The 17542-nt window shown below is 30.8% G+C and overlaps 2 protein-coding genes across 3 annotated transcripts; both read right to left on the bottom strand.

Moving 5' to 3' along the window:
• LOC11411533 (protein CHUP1, chloroplastic) lies at positions 1-9699 on the bottom strand. Of its 2 annotated transcripts, XM_024775313.2 has the most exons (11): positions 9485-9699; positions 9260-9385; positions 7699-7822; positions 6626-6848; positions 4270-4677; positions 2413-3291; positions 2102-2233; positions 1728-1909; positions 1529-1640; positions 1107-1250; positions 1-318 (listed from the first exon to the last, which is right to left on the bottom strand). In XM_024775313.2, the coding sequence occupies exons 4-11, from the start codon at positions 6674-6676 to the stop codon at positions 238-240; spliced, it is 1989 nt and encodes a 662-aa protein (XP_024631081.1). In that variant the 5' UTR covers positions 6677-6848; positions 7699-7822; positions 9260-9385; positions 9485-9699; the 3' UTR covers positions 1-237. The 2 variants fall into 2 exon arrangements, with proteins under 2 accessions (XP_024631081.1, XP_003589006.1); XM_003588958.4 differs by lacking the exons at positions 6626-6848; positions 7699-7822; positions 9260-9385; positions 9485-9699 and having other exon boundaries at positions 4270-5215.
• A 132-nt stretch (positions 9700-9831) lies between these two features.
• On the bottom strand, positions 9832-12437 carry LOC11414512 (protein PXR1). The gene is made up of 2 exons (XM_003588956.4): positions 12122-12437; positions 9832-10993 (listed from the first exon to the last, which is right to left on the bottom strand). The coding sequence occupies exon 2, from the start codon at positions 10966-10968 to the stop codon at positions 10138-10140; it is 831 nt and encodes a 276-aa protein (XP_003589004.1). The 5' UTR covers positions 10969-10993; positions 12122-12437; the 3' UTR covers positions 9832-10137.
• Between the last annotated feature and the right edge of the window lie 5105 nt (positions 12438-17542).

Genomic DNA, 17542 nt, shown 5'->3' with positions numbered 1-17542 from the left:
TTTGATTTTGAAGTTGTTCTTGCTATTTGAATGATATTACATTTGTTCTCTCCCAAAATTCCCCGGTTATATCTAATATACAACAAAATCTTGCCAATCTCTTAGTACCAAAATGTAGTGCAATCATAGACCAAATACAAAACTAATCCAATCCAGATTGCACCTATGAAAAATGTAATCCAATCATAGTATATGGCTTACTGAGATGGTAAGCTGGAAATGAACTCATCATTCTCTTTATGTCTTGTTAAGTAGAGAAGCAAGATTGCGAAGTTCCTCAAATGCATGCATTGTTTCTGCATCAAACCCTCCTGCAAACTGCATTAACAAATCAAAATTACATCTTGCTGCATATTTAGTAGTTAATAACAAAGACAGGTTCAGGAAATTTATGTTCTGGCTAGGACTGTTAAAAAAACAAAAATTGGATTGAACCGTTAAACCAACCACACCAAAAAACAAAAAAAAACTGCAACTCACAGTTTGATTCTTCTTGATGCAGTTTGGTTTAATGTTTTTTTTTTTAATGGTCATATAATATTCACAATTGAGTTCAGTTTTAGTTTTTTTTTTTTTTTCAACATTCCTAATTATCAGTTATTAGTAATAGCAATTTGGTACAGGTTGGTTAAAAAATAATCAACACAATTCAAAAAAAGAACAGTTTGGTTTGTAAGCACAGAACTGATGTACCGAGCCTCTATACCAGTTTGGTTTGGAACAAATCATTAATGATTCGGTTCAGTTTTACTAAAGTGTTATAACAGTTCAGTACAGTTTGAACCGAACCATGAACAATCCTAGGCGAGGCATAATCCTTGTATAATAATTTAGATTTGAAACGATTCATGAACAATCCTAGGTGAGGCAAAACCCTATAATAATGTGGATCTGCCCTTGGTCAATATGACATATTTATCTTTTAGGCTGTTCAGTGATTCTAGAAAGGTCCGGTAGCATGACACTGTTGTGATTTGAGTATACCAGAGAGAGCTAACTAATAAAATTTGCATTTAATCTTAAGAGAGAAGAAACATCAATTTACATTGGAGGCACCAACCTAAAAGCATGGACAAAGATACTGGAGTATATTATATGGGAAATACCTGATGGATTCTGAAAGCAAATCTCACTCCTTGGAGAACCATATAATCCATTGCAGGATCTTTATCAAATGCTGACTTTGTTTGAACTTCAATGGCTACCCTTTTCATATACTTTTTGGCCAATTTAACTGATCCTAGTTTTATCTACAAAAAATTGTTGAATCCAATGTTATGACAAGTTGTATCAAGTTTCCAGAATAGTCATAGGATACTACAAAGCCAGTATAATCCTTCATATATCGATAAATAACATGCTTTTTTTTTCTTATCAACTCTTTAGGAAACAATTAGCACAATCCAAAAGAAACATGTTTTTGTTATTGGATGAAAAAACAGTCGGTCAAACAAGTATCAACTTATATGTTCTGCTATCATAGTGATGCAATGGCATTATGGCATTATTATCAAGCCTTATGGTATACCTTGCCAATAATTCCATTATCAAGCATCCATTCTACAGGAATTTGAAACTCCTTGCAATTTCTCATCAGTGAATCCCTCGTGCGGAGAAGTGTATAAACCGTACGTTCCATCCTACAATGAAACACAAATAACAAAAGTGTCATGTAACATGAAACTATAAAATCACAAAGCACTTTCAGAGATATCTGAGTAGCTTACTTTTCTGATAATGCAACCATTTTCTTTAGAGCAATATCACAAGGTAGCCGGGGATCATCCTTGTAGGAGGAAACTTCTGATTCCAATTTTTTCAAATCTTGATATCCAAATGCTGCTTCTCTTAATGTGTCAGCTTTCTTCTCTGGCCAATCAAAATGCTTAAGGACAGCCCTTTCATCCACCTAAGAAATAATATATACGCAACAATAATAAATTTTATTAGCATTAACAGAAATGAATCTTCTTGATCTCATGTAAAATAATAGTCACATACTATAATTCTGTGATGGATAAGGAAGCAAAAATGATACAGTAAGTCTTTACATGGCACAATTTCATGCTACACATGTTATTACAAGCACAAAGAAACTTACAAGGAAGCCAAGTTCATCATCAAGCCACTTCACAAATGCCACTACATCATCTATGTTCTCATAAACCGCATCGTTCACCTCTCTAATCAATGAATTTACAAATTCTCCTTGTGTTTCAATATCTGCCTTTATCTGTATGTTAAGAAATAGATATTAATATTCAGCCTTTATCTGTATCTTAAGAAATAGATATTAATATTCAAGATGTTCATGAAATAGGTATTAGTATTCAAGATATCATGGAGACCATTCACCAGTATAAATACAACGGCTTCAATAAAGTTGGATACATAAGGTGTAAAACTACTCACAGCAAGTAAATGTGACGAACGGTTCTCGATTTCTCCAATCATGCTGCTACGAACATCTGCAACATCTGGAGCATCAGAGAGTCCTCCACTTGAAGAATCCCTTCTAGAATCTCTCTTCATGAGTGAATGGTACAATTCCACCACTTGTGGTGCTCGTTTTACCATCGCCGTGTTACCTCTCGATGCAAAACTCATAGGAGGTGGTGGCGGTGGTGGAGGTGGAGGAGGTTGAACTTGAGCTGAACATTCTTGTTTTGTTTTGCTAGAAATAGAACATGAAGGTCTTGGAGGTGGATTTGGAATCCTTAATGCCCTCTTCTCCAAAGCACATTGTTGAACAAATAATGGCATTGGCACCGATTCCTTTTCGATTTCTTTTAAACATTCAAAAGAATCAAAACAATTAGATTGTCTTCTTTTACTCAATACAGAAACCTCTTCCTCTGAGCTATTGGAACCACTAATTGAATGTCTTCTTCTGTTGCTTCCCTCCGAAATCGATTCAATCCAATTTTTGTCAATGATACTATTATTTGTACACTCTACTTGTGACAACTGATCACTACTAGTTATTGGCCACTTTTTCGGCTTCTTAACCAAATTGAAGCTATTTGCACTACCACATTGATCAGAGAAAGAACTAATAGAATCTCCGCTGCTACTCACAACGGATTGAGGGCTAGATAGCTTATCAGAATCCAATGTTGAGCATGTATTCTTTAACTCAGTTCTTAAACACGAATTCACCCACCTCAAATAAGCTAGCTCCTCCACCTCATTTAATCTGCTTGTTTGTAAACCTTCTACTTGTTTGCTTAGGTCTTCGTTTGTGAGCCGGAGCAGTGATGCCTCGGCTTTAAATTTGGCAACAATGTCACTCTGATCATATCGCAAAAGGACAGTATGGAGAGAAAAAATGGGAATCAGCATTCAGAAAAAACAAAAGTGAGACAGAAAGAAGCTTTTACCCTAAGTTTGAGAAAATTGTTGTTAAAACTAAAAGTTAAAAGAACATATAAAAGTAACTAACAAAACATACACTAACCTAAGTTAAAAGCCAATTTGTAATTTGGATAAATTCTCAATAATCACTTGTAAAAACATACGAATAAAATCTAAACAATAACTGTGCAAAACAATAAGTTGAAGTTAGTTTCTGCATTTCCATTTTTTATAACTTTCGTAAATTTCTCCATAAATAACTATACTTCAGAAGCTTATAGAGGCTTTTTTTTAAGGGAAGAAACATAAATTTAATGTAATTGAGAAGCTTTAACAAGCTAGAAGCTGATCCAAGTAAGCTTAAGAAGAGAAAAACATGCAACCAAAAACAATTCAATTATAAAAATAAATTTGGAATCTAAGATGAATTTCTTTCTCCATAGGCTTAGTAATGAATCTAGATGCATCAATAGTGAATTACTGATTAAAAAACATCAATTCACTTATAAAAAAAATCAAATAAGGTGATACAAGTGTACTCTCCTCCTCTGTTGTAATTTGTATATACACCTTGGACATGTTTGGATTGAGTTTTGACATAAACACTTGTGACACCGTTAGGGAGAGCATATGGAAAGAGCTTATGACATATAAATAAGCTTATTTCTAAAAGCACTTGTGATAGCTTTTTAAAACAACTTAGAGCTCAAATGAAAAGATTTTGACTTAATTTTATCGTTTGTTGCAGAAACGACTTATATATAAACAGTTATATGATAAGCGCTTATATAGTTAAGCTGTTTATCCAAACATGACCTTGTTCATATTGTCTATTCCAACCAAACAACCTTCAAGAAGAAAAAAAAACCGTGTTCAATAAAATAAATCACCAAATTGCAACAAAAAAAAAAATACCTCTGAAGAGTTGTCAGAACAAGACAACTGAGACTCCATAGAAGAAAGCCTACAAGTAAGGTTCCTCTTCTGCATATGCAACTCTTTATTCAACCTTCTCAGCTCAACAACTTCAAGCTCAAGATTCTGCGTTGAACCATCCTTATCTTCCTCTTGTCTCTCCAATCCACAGCTCCTACTCAATGCAACCAATTGCTCAGAAAGACCACTTTTCTCTTCTTCCAACAAAGCAACTTTCTTCACAAGCTCATCAACCTCACTCTGATTCTTCCTACACTCAACCAACTCAGCATTCAACTTGGCCTCTCTCTCCTTAGACTCTTGTAACAAGCTTCTCATATGATCTAACTCCGTGAACAAATCAGTTGAAGATTGTCTCCTATGTGTTGGAAAAGCATGTGGATGAACCTGAGAACATGACAAATCACCCATTAACGATCTTTTCACTCTTGAATGAGGTGGAACGAAAGGGTTAACGTTTTTCTGGTTAGTAACAACATCCGAGGTTGTTATTGTTGTTGTATTTTGTTGTTTTTTTGTCGGAAGTTGTTTGGTTTTTTTGTCAGCTGAAAAACCTTTTACAATGTGTGCACCCCATAACCTTGGTTTTGAATGATTATTGTTGTTGGGGTTGGTTGTTTTTGTTGTTTGAAGCTTTGGTGGTTGATTTTGATCAGAAAATTTTGAAACTTTGGTCTTATTTTCTGATGGGTTGTTATGAATTTCTTCCTTCATACTGAAACACTGTGGAACAGTGTTTTGAGAAGTTTAAGGTTTATGTTGTGTTGTAAGAACAGAACAACAATGTTGGATTTGGGGGTTTTGTTATTGATGATGATGATGATGATGTAAGAGGTTTTTTCTTGTGAGGGATTTTGAAAGTTTGAAATTTGAAATGTTGGAAAGAGAATAGAAAGGTGAGAGAGACAACAATGAAATGTTTGAGGAATTCGAGGTATAAAATCTAGGAATATGGAAATGCAACGGTCTGTTTTTTGTTTTTTGTGGGGACCACTTTGTCATGTAATGTTATGTTCGTGCTATAAAAGTTGACCTTTCTATTAAATGAAAAAGTTTTTTTTACTAACTCAAATGAAAAAATAAAAAATACTACTAATATTTTAAAAATAAAATAAAATTATTTTTTAAATATTCCGGTTTTTAAGGAGTATAAGCAAAAATCAAAATGTATTTAAACAATTAAGACCAAATATATTTTCACTTTTGCTTAAAACCGGACGGAGTAGTAAGTTGCAAAATTATTTTACATTAACATTGAATAAAAAATTATTTTTTTCTAGTCAAAAGATCGAAAAATATTTTTCCACATTTCCCCAATTTTGGTTTTTAGTCAAAAGATTGAAAAATATTTTTTTCACATTTTCCCAATTTTGATAATGGTATTTTTCAAGACTTGACCAGAGTCCAATCTATTAAAAACTCAAACCAGTCAACGGTCAAAGCAAAGATAGTAATGTCAAGAGCAAGAATGTGACAAAGGTGAAAGTATATAATTGTTATATCATCGACCATTCATAAACGCATACGAAGTGTTGCTCGACCATCTTCCACGGAGCCAAACTCATTATCTAGTTCGAATCATATATTTTCATAATGTTTTTTTTTTTTTGGATCGGGATTTGAACTCCGGATCTTGCATATATTATGCATTGTCCATACCAACTAAACTAAGTTTACGAGGACTTTCATAATGTGTGACATGAAAATAATCGTAGTATTATATTAAATGTCAGTGTAAAATTATTCATAATGATAAACAATAAGGTGTATCTCAATGACAAGTCAACTACTTCACATATGCCAATGCACAATTTTAATCGTTAATATCTTTAATTATCTAAAGTAAAAAAATTAAAAAAATTAATATTTTGAAAATATTTGTCGAAACAAATCAAACATCTTACATGCTAATATTTATATTTATACATTAGTTAAAAAACATTATCAAAGTAAGTCAAGTAAATAGTGTACATTGCAAAAATTGAACATGTATTATAAAACGGAGCGAGTATTATTTTACTCGTTCTATTTACACATATGATTCAATTGATGGTCTAGATGATAGACAATACATTATAATTGTATTATATCTAGTTTAAATATTCATTATCAATATGATTTACCTAAAAACATATGGTCGAGATTCGTCTCTTTTTTCTATATAGAATTATTTATTCACTTTTATTTTTAGTTTTTACATATAATTAATGACTTTTCTCTTTTTAAAAAAATTATTCATAAGTAATTTAAATAGTAGCATTTTTTTGTTAAACGTTCAATTGTTTAGATAGCGATGTTCTCTTGATGGAGAGCTTTGTTACTATTGCAGTTCTACCTGTCTCAAGGGAACCATTGCATTTTCGGGCAGAGGGGATGAATGAAACATGAGAGCGGTGGATTATCGTCATGTTCATACGAGGAATCAAAAGTTAATAGAGTTTATGTTCATCTGGAAATGAAAATAGGTGACGATGGAATAACGCTGCTGCAGCAGCAGCTTGTTCTTCAACAACACTTGATGCTGGGAGACGGGTGCAAATCAGGTTGCGGTCACCATCCTGATAGACAAAACCAAGTTTACATCATGATAATTAGTCTATGAATTAATCAAATAAAATTATGCGCAAAAAATTAGTGCATAAGTATTACAGGTAGTCAACCACAAGCTATATCTATATATTACTATAATAATGAGCACATATGGCTTATAAACGTAAATTATTGATATTGTTCAGTTGTGCTATGGCAAAGAAAAAATGATTGTGTTTGACCGGCCAAAATGGAGGTGGGATACATCAATAAAAACTGCTGCATATATTTGAAATATACATTGTCTGTTTACTTTCTAACAACATATTCAATTTTTACTTGTATGCCGGGTGGCTGGAATGACCTTTGATATAAAGGTTTCCTTTTAATATAGAGAAGATGAAAACTAACTGAAGAGAATACATTTTTGAAAACATTATAAACTGAATTTTCAAAAATGCATTTTCAGCAACTTTCCTAATGCCTTCTCTAAGGTTTATTTTATCAGTAGAAATGGAAACAGGAAACACCAGAAGTAAATGAACCCTATATAAACCATTCATTGTTTATGAACTGATATAACCCATGGTTTATTTGGACTTATGATGTCATGACATACACACTTATATTAGTGTTTGAATACAATTCTAACTTTCTAAGAATAACTTATAACAAATCTATAAACAGTTTTTCAGCTTATTCCAATAAACTTTTAAGAACAACTTATGAATATGCATTCAGTTAAACTTCCTGGAATTATTGAGTAAGCACTTAATCAAGTTATTTTACTCAAACACAAATCCATTGAGGGATGACAGGTAGGTTCACTATGAGATGAATGTCAAATGAATCATATAATTATATAACCAACATGATTACCTGTGGTAAGCCAAAACTTTGCAACACGGCCATAAAGCAGGGAAGGCTGCATACTCCCTGGATTATGGTTTTGTCCATGCATCAGCTACAAGCCCACGAGCAGTGGTGGTGGACGAGGGGCTCCCTGCTCAACATTTTAGATAATCACTCATAAGTGCATGAAATAAGTTGATTTGTTAACAAAAAAAGCAGCCAGTTGTTTACTCAATACTGTCTACTAAAGGCACGTTTGAATAAATAGCTTAATTTTGCGCATATCATATAAGTACTTATGTATAAGTTATTTCAATAACGAGAGGTAAAACAAAGACGAAATGTTTTCACATAAGCAATAGGCTATCCTGGAGAGCTTATGTAAATAAGCTAAGAACAGTATATGGATATTGTATTAAACTGAGAAATTTGCCTGCCTAAAGGTGACAAATTTCCCATCTTCAATGTATGTTCATTGATTAACTCATATGAGGTTTTGACTTAGGCTTTGACCTTAGTTTGTGCATTCTACCTGAAAGTGAATGTATATGTACTATTATACCGGCCTTATTGTGATAACTTGTTTATTTTGAGCTATATCTGTCTTATAATTTATTGTAATGCATTCAAGTTTTGTCTCAATACTAAATTTCTTCATAAATAATTGTTCTGTTTTCATCAAGATCTTGAGCGGGTCAAACTTTAAAAAATCAAAACAAGATTTAGAGTTTTCTCTATGAATCGTTGATTTAGATATAGGATTGTGTGAGGATAAGTATGTTATTAATTCGGTGAGCACGCCTGAACAGAAAAAAACATTTGGCTGAGTGGGAGAGGGCTGACGTTAATTATTAAGTTATTTATCCAAACAGATCCAAATCAAGTGTTACAAGTATACCCTCTCCCACTCAGCCAAATGTTCTTTCTGTTCAGGCATGCTCTCAAAATTAATCATATGCTTATCCTCACGCAATCCTATATCTAAATCAGCAATTTCTAGGGAAAACTCCAAATCTTACTTCCACTTTTTATAGTTTCACCCGTTCAAGATCTCGATGGAAACATGACAATTATTTATAAAGAAATTCACTGTTGAGACAAAACATGAATGCATTAAAAGATATTATAAGAGAAGATAAAGCTAAAAGTAAACAAACTATCAAAATGAGGTATATATAATAGGAGAAAACTTAGGTACAATTCCTTAGGTGTTTTTCGTATGGTTCTTAACTAAAAATACATATTTTTTTTTGGATATAACAAACTTTGAGAAAATTATGGATTTGAGGAAATAATGGTGAATTTAGTTAAGAGCCATACGAAAAGTACCTAAGTTTTCTCCTATATAATAGGACATTCACTTTGTTCAAAAAAAATAATAGGACATTCGCCTTTGGGCATAATGCACAAATAAAGGTCAAAGCCTAAGTCAAAACCTCAAATTAGTTAGTCAATGAGCATACATTGAATTTAGGCAGGCAATGTTTAGTTGAATTTGAGAAGTTACACAAGAGAAATTGCAGAGCAAAAGAAACACAGACAAGGATAAAAAGAATTCTTCTTCCTAGGCAGGTCCATATATGCATACCTTGCTTTCACTTTCAGTAGGCTCAATCATGAGTGTATCGGGCACAAGCAATGATATTGTTGGTCCATGAAATCCATTATCCATGAGACGTTTCACAACATCTTCAGGCTCTATCCCAGCAGTATTCTACATCGGAAATTGATTACAGTTAATCACAATTCATATCTTGAATAATTATAATGATTACTTGAAAGAAAAACAACTTCAATCATCAAATGGTCTAACCTGAAAGCCTCTTAAGTCAACAATGAATTCATGAGCAACTGTTTCATTGACTCCGCAGAAAAGAATTAGGGAATAACTAATAACTCTATAATTTAAAGTATGAGTGAAAACCAAGGTTCATCATATATGACCCTAGGAACACGAAAAAAAAATGGTAAAGAAATTAATGTTATTTATGACTTCCTCCTCGGCTGATTCCGAAACTTAACACTGCATCTCATTGCAGTAACAGTTGTAAGACCAAAAAGAAGCATTCACAAAAACAAAATATAGGAAAGAAGTCAAAAAAGTCAATTCCTCTGATGTTATATGACACTACATAAAGTGACGCCACATTGTAAGCAACCTTACAAGTGAAAATTTGTCATCAATTTCCAAAACGATTTAACAGCGATCAAGTGAGTCTAGTAAACATGTAAATTTAAGCATAACCCTAGTATGACAAAAACAATGTAATAGAGGAATCAATAAGCAAATCCCTCTTATGTTATATGATAGTACAAAAAGTGATGCCACAATGTAAGCAACCTTGCACGTGAAAATTCCTGATCAAAATTGAAAAAGATTTAACAACTACTACAACAACAACCAGGCCTTATCCCACTAAGTGGGGTTGGCTATCAAGCAAATTTAATAACGACCTAAATTTAAGCTTAACCCTCGTGTTTTCTTTTCATTTTCTTCTTAGACTTCTCCCCAGATCTCTCTTCTGCGTCTTCATTCTTCCTCTTCTTCCTTTGCTCCGTCTTTTCCTCTCCAGCATGTAATTTATTCTCACTCCCAGCTTCATGCTTCTTTTTCGACCTAATTTCTACATCCTGAGAACCAACTAGCCCTCCACTTTCACTCTTCACACCATTGCTTAGTTTTTTCTCCACCTCTTTATGTTGTTCTTGTCCCTTCACATTTCCAACTTCTAAACTCTTCTCCTTTTTACTCCCCGCTTCATTTCTCCTTTTCGACCTAATTTCTAACTCCTGAGGAGGAACTATCCCTCCACTTTCAACCTTCACATTCTCACCTTCTACACTCTTTTCCTTCTTCTTGTTCTTTTTCTCGCTCTTTTGCTTCTTTCCCTCCGTTCTTCCTTCATCACCCTGATTTAACTCACTTCCATTCTTCTTTACGCTCTCTCCAAATTCAAGTTTCTTCTTTCCATCTTTCTTATCACGCTTCTCACTTCTACCCACGACAGAACCAACAACTTCTCGACCAAGTTTAACATCAATCCGAACAGAACTTTCAACCAGTCTACCACTATCATCCGTTGTGTGGCTTCGACGATTCTTCCTATGAGACTGCGCCGGTTTAAGCTCCTTATGAAGCTGATTGAGCTCGTTGAACGCCGTAGAAGCACGGAGCAGATAAGCGTTGATGACATGGGAAGCACCGTTGTCAGCAGAGACAAATTTGGAGAGAATTTTTGAAGCTTTTGAAAGTGATATCTCTTTAGATGATTCACAATGTCCTGTAATCGTTTTCATTTTTTTTCTGCTTTCACGGTTTCACCTTCAAACATACATGCATATATAGCTTGAGTCAATAAGCAGTTAAAAATCTCTCTTGATATAAGAAGAGAAGATGTTGTGGAAATCCTATTAATGCCCCAGTCTGGTTAATTGACAAATCACCAAAGTAAGGGTAAAATCTGTCTTTAACTTACTTTATTCAACCAAATTACCACAATTAACTAAGATGATGTCATGTAACTACAAATAACTAATAGTTTAGTTCATTTGCTCTTCATAAAGTCATTTACATTTGATGCCAACTAAATAAATCCGATTTTGGTTGACACGGAAAACGAAAAAAGTTTTCTTTTGTACAAAAAAGATATAATCTAATGTCAGATCTACAATCAATTGGAGGCGAATTTTCAATTTCAAATTTCAAATACTCTTATATTGTCATTCACTACTCCTTCATAATTTAATACTCTCTCATTCTCTCTCTTTCTCTCTCTTTCAAAAAAAAAAAATCTCTCTCTCATTCTCTCAACTGTCTCTCCTCTCTCATTTTCCTTTTCCTCTTCTCTCTTTGACAACAAGAAGAACACGGCAGGTATAAGAATTCATTTTCCTAATATCATTAATTATTTCATTTGTTGTTGACCTTCATATCATGTATATTTAACAAAAACAGTCCTAACACAATTTTAAAATTATATCAACAACAAAAAAGCAAATATACAAAATATATTCATTTGTAAATAAAAAAAAAAACTATGTTTTTAGTTAAACCACAACAAGTAAAGTAATAGCATAAAGTGAATTTTTTTTAGAAAGAAATGAATATTATTTGAGTCATATTACAAGAAAATCTAAGTGAAATTTTTGTTAAATCATAACAAGTAATAACAGAAAGTGAATATTGAAAGTGAAGAAAAAAAAATCTTTTGATTTGCAAATAAAATTTTTATTCATCTGTAAAAAATAAAAAAAAATAAAAAATCTGTTCTATCAAAGATTCATTGAAAAAACAGACTTTTTTATCAGTAGCATCGGAACTAAAAGAGATTCATCTACAAAAAAAAATTTACATCTCTAGAAATAAAACAAAATCACATCCAATTTCATATTTGTATTGTTGTTGTTGCATGTAATGGAAACAAAATATGTAAAGATCTGGACAACATACAAGATTGGGATGAAAACACGTAAGCTCTTTCCCGGCGCGGTGGTTGCAAGCTCCGGAATGGTGGTCACCGGCGAAGGTTGTCCGTTCCTGATATTTTTAAATGGGTTTTGTAGAGAAGATGGAGGGGACTCTTTTTATGGTGATGGATTTTCAAAAATGAAGATGGTGGAGCAATGTAACGACCGCCGGAGACACTGAAGGAGGGAGGAGGCGGCGGCTAGGGTTTGTTTGAGAATGAGAGAGTTTTCCAGATTTCTTTGGTGAAGAGAGAGAAAATTAACTTTGAAATAAATATGGTGTGTGTGGAATAAAGTTAAATGACAAAAAATAAAATAAAAAGAAAATTATAAAAAATACTCTAGATTTGTACGAGATAGAAAGGGGTAAAGGGGTATGGACTTTTTTTATTGCAAAATTAGTGTAACATAATAAAAATAAAAATAAATAAATTCTTTAAAAAATATATAAATAATAATAATTTCTTTATCAAATAATAAAAAAATAGTAGTTGTTTATTTAACCTCTAAAAATATAATTTAAAAAATGTTATTTTACACACACACATATATATATATATCTAACGACGTGTTTTTTTACAAGATCTAAAGACGTGTTGTTACATTAATTAATGAATATTAAAATTTAATTTTTTTTTATATTCATAAAAACATAAGTTAAATATATTTCATTGTTACATAAAAATAACGGTAAAACATTGATCGTTTGATACATACAACATACCAAAGAGAGTAGTAGAAAAAGAGTGATGTGTATAGATTTGAAGTGAGGCAGTAACAGACGATGCATAAATAGTTTAAGAGACAAGTTTTAAAAAAGATTGACAAAATATATCATACAAGGGTCAACTCATCACTTCAGAATTTTAAAATAATTGTTGTAAACGAGACAAGTTGTCACTTCGCAAAAAATTTAAAAAATTATTATAAAGATATGCTGATATAAATTTTAAAATAAGTATTGAATATATTTTGGTAGTGGTCGGAGTTTGAACCCCATACCTTGGATATATTATGCATTATCCAAACCAACTGAGCTAAGCTCACGAGTACATAAGTATTGAACATATGATTTGTCATCACTGATATATATTATAAAATAATTATTATACACGAGACAAGAGATACACTGATATATATTATTAAACATTATTCTCCTTCCTTCAAAAAAACATTATTCTCTTTTTTTTTCTTCAAACCATAACGTAAGTGAAAAACTAACTTAAAAAAATAATAGAATTATACACAGCATCTGTTATCATTGAGTACAAATTCAAAATAATTATAACACAAAGACAAGTTTTAGCCGATATGAATTTTAAGATAATTATTAACCACATGATATATATATATATATATATATATATATATATATATATATATATATATATATATATATTATAAAATATTTATTATACATGTTGTTATTGTTAACTTAAAAAAAAACTTTAATAATTATTATTATGGCGAAATTGTCACTGATATAAATCTACTAACATCTAAATCTTCTAACAATATCTAAAAAACGAAGTCCAGCAAAATAAATAAATTAGTCTACAGTTATCAGTGGAAATTAGTTATACATGACCATTATCTGTAATTAATTTTAAAAAAAAAAATTAGAACATAATAAACAAGTTGTCGCTCATATAAATTTCAAAATAATTATTAACCATGTGACATGTCATCACTTATATATATTTTTTTTTTTAAGAAAATCACTTATATATATTATAAAATATTTTTTTGAGGGATTATATTGTAAAATATTTATTATACACGAAATAAGTTGTCATTGTTAACTTTAAAAGTTATTATTATACATGGGCGAAGTCGTCACTAATATCTACTTTTGAAGGACTTCGATTATAAATGATTGATCTACAGTTTCAACACTTGTAAAACTTATTTATTAAAAAAATCTCAAATCCAAACCAGATCTGATACATATAGTCACTTATGGTGTTGTTTTTGTTGTTGCATGCATAAAGTTGAGAAGAAATTACACAGATCTGATACTTATCTTTTAGTGTCTCTTATGTTGTTTTTGTTGTTGCATGTATGAAGTTTGAGAAAAAATTGCACTCCATTGATGTAGTAGATGCATATGAAGAAGTATTGTGCATATATTTAGGTGTTATAGTGACAATTTCAGTTAATAGGCAGTCAAAAACATGGTCTGAACTCTAAAGCATCCTAAACATTTGAGTTTTGTACTGAGTGATGGGGTCAAACGTGGTAAAAATTTACAATGAAACAACGAAAGTGTTAGACAACACAGATCTCAAAATTACTAATTTTCAAGATTCCTCCTTTTGCAAATATAATTTGATAGAAAGATAGAGGAGAAAGAGAGCTTCAATAGTATGCATTTCGTTTGGAAAAAGAAGGCTGGTCGAAGTGGTTAGTCGCCAGAAATAGGGTGGCAGCGGCTAGGGTTTCTAATGCGGGTGGAGAACACTTGAATGAGAGAGAGAATGAGAAGTTGAAATGAATATTTGGTTTATGATTTTCTTTGTTTTAGTGTTATAATTTGGGCTATTGGCTATTAATGGGCCGAAATTTAAAGAAGTCCGTCCTATTTTCTTTTAACTCATTTAAAAACAAAACTTTTTTATCTCAATATTTTTTTTGAAAGTTCCTTTTAAAATTTTGACAAAAAAATAAATAAAAATTCTCTTTCAAATATATGGTATACGGGAGAGAGAGAAGTCGTTATATTCTCTTTCAAAATTAATATCACTCAATTAATTTTTATTATATATTTAACTATTTAAAAATATTAAAATTATAAAAATAATATATTTAACTATTTAAATTTCAAAATTATTTTTCTCAAAAAAAATAATAATATTAAAACTATGGTTATACATGTGACTATTCACCAATATTTTTGCTCATGTTAGTTATTGATAAAAAAATTAAAACTATGGTCATACATGTGACTATTCACCAATAATATAATTTTAAAATGGTTATTATACATTGGACAAGTCGTCAGTCTCACAAATTTTTAAAACAAATATTATACATAGAAGAAGTTGTCATTGTTGAAAATTTAAAATAATTATTATATAATGGACAAGTCGTCACAAATAAAAATATAGAAATAATTATCATCACCGTTAAACACATACACGGGATTGTATTGATTAAATGTTCAAAATAAATACTAAGCTACATATTATAAAATAATTATTATACATGAGTCAGGTTGTTTTTGATAAAATAAAATAAAATAGTTATAACACAAAAGACAAATCGACGTTGATATAAATTTTAAAATCTTTATTTCACACTTGATAAGTGTTCAATGTTCAAATTTAAATATTATTTGACACAGGTCAAATCGACACTGATAAATTTTTTAGCATAATTGTTATAGACGATATAAGTTTTTTTTTAAGGATTATAGACAATGTCACTGTTGAAAATTTAAAAATCTATTATTATACACATGAGATGTTGTCAATAACATAAAATTAAAATAATTATAACGTACAATACAAGTCAACAATTATATAAATTTTAAACTAACTATTCTATATAGGACAAGTCGTCATGGATACAAATTTTTAAATAAATATTATACATAGGTAGAATTGTCCATGGTAAAAATTAAAAATAATTATTATGCACAGTACAAGTCGTAATATATATAGTCAAAATGTCATTGATATGTGAGACGTGTGAGGATTTCGGAATTTGAATAATAGAAAGAGAGTGATAATGTGTATAGAGTTGAAGTGTGGTAGTAGTGTGTGTGGTGTGGCAGAAATTTTAAAAACTATCACAAAAAGAAATTTACAATTAATTAATAAATGTACAGAATAAGTTGTCGTTGACTAACTAACTTTTATACACATAACCAATTGTTATTTATAAAAGACTGGTCTTGCTAAAACGTTCATGCTATTTATAATATCACCTCACTTCAAATCTATAATGATATTGAACCCTCATAAACTAATATGCACGGGATAAATGAACATTGACTAAACTTTTAGAAAATAAAATAAAATACACAGGATAAATTATCATTGACTAAACTAACCTTGATTTGCACAATAAGTTGTCCTTTATAAAAACTGTTCATGCTAAAACATTTAAATTATTTATAACATCATCACCTCAATTCAATTCTACAACGATATTGAACACTTATAAACTAAAATGCACAGGATAAACAGAGATTGAATAAAATTTCGTAGAAAACTGAAATGCATCGGATAAGTGGTCATTGACTAAAATTTCAAAAGTAACATAAATGCACGAGAGAAGTTGTCGCTAACTAAACTAACTTTGATAAACAATATTTAGAAAAAATTGGTTTTGCTAAAATGTTCCTGTTGTTTATGATGTCACCTCACTTCAATTCTATAATGATATTGAACCCTCATAAACTAAAATGCACGGGAGAAACGAACATTGACTAAACTTTCAGAAAAAAATAAAATATACGGGATAAATTATCATTGACTAAGCTAACATTTATTTACACGACAAGTTGTCCTGTATAAAAATTGTTCTTGTTAAAACGTTTAAACTATTTATAACATCATCACCTCAATTCAATTCTACAACGATATTGCACACTTATCAACTTAAATGCACAGAATAAACATATATTGAATAAAATTTCGTAGATAACTGAAATGCATCGGATAAGTGGTCATTGAGTAAAATTTCAAAAGTAACATAAATGGACGAGATAAGTTGTCGCTAACTAAACAAACTATGATAATCGATATTTATAAAAAATTGGTCTTGCTAAAATGTTCCTGTTGTTTATAATGTCACCTCACTTCGATTCTATAATGATATTGACCCCTCATAAACTAAAATGCACGGGATAAATGAACATTGACTAAACTTTGAGAAAAATAAAATAAAATACACGGGATAAATTATCAATGACTAAACTAACCTTGATTTACACAATAAGTTGTCCTTTATAAAAAATGTTCCTGCTAAAACATTTAAACTATTTATAACATCATCACCTCAATTCAATTCTACAACGATATTGAACACTTATTAACTAAAATGCTCAAGATAAACAGAGATTGAATAAAATTTCGTAGATAACTGAAATGCATCGGATAAGTGGTCATGGACTAAAATTTCAAAAGTAACATAAATGCACGAGACAAACTAAACTTACTTTGATAAACGATATTTATAAAAAATTGGTTTTGCTAAAATGTTTCATGTCACCTCACTTCAATTCTATAATGATATTGAACCCTCATAAACTAAAATCCACGAGATAAATGAACATTGACTAATCTTTCAGAAAAATAAAATAAAATACACAAGATATATTATCATTGACTAAACTAACTTTGATTTACACAACAAGTTGTCCTTTATAAAAATTGTTCATGCTAAAACATTTAAACTA

This window comes from Medicago truncatula, chromosome 1 (assembly GCF_003473485.1).
Source record: "Medicago truncatula cultivar Jemalong A17 chromosome 1, MtrunA17r5.0-ANR, whole genome shotgun sequence".
Taxonomy (NCBI): Eukaryota; Viridiplantae; Streptophyta; class Magnoliopsida; order Fabales; family Fabaceae; genus Medicago; species Medicago truncatula.
The sequence above is the reverse complement of the archived record's forward strand: the minus strand, read 5'-3'. Positions and strand labels throughout refer to the sequence as shown.

Excerpts from the sequence above, each read along its gene's own strand:
- LOC11411533 (XM_003588958.4), bottom strand. The coding sequence starts at position 5,004 with ATGAAGGAAGAAATTCATAACAACCCATCAGAAAATAAGACCAAAGTT. Across the intron at positions 1,910-2,101 it reads ATGATGAACTTGGCTTCCTT|GTGGATGAAAGGGCTGTCCT; the intron begins GTAAGTTTCTTT and ends ATTATTTCTTAG. Across the intron at positions 319-1,106 it reads TTGCTTTCAGAATCCATCAG|TTTGCAGGAGGGTTTGATGC; the intron begins GTATTTCCCATA and ends TTGTTAATGCAG.
- LOC11414512 (XM_003588956.4), bottom strand. The coding sequence starts at position 10,968 with ATGAAAACGATTACAGGACATTGTGAATCATCTAAAGAGATATCACTT.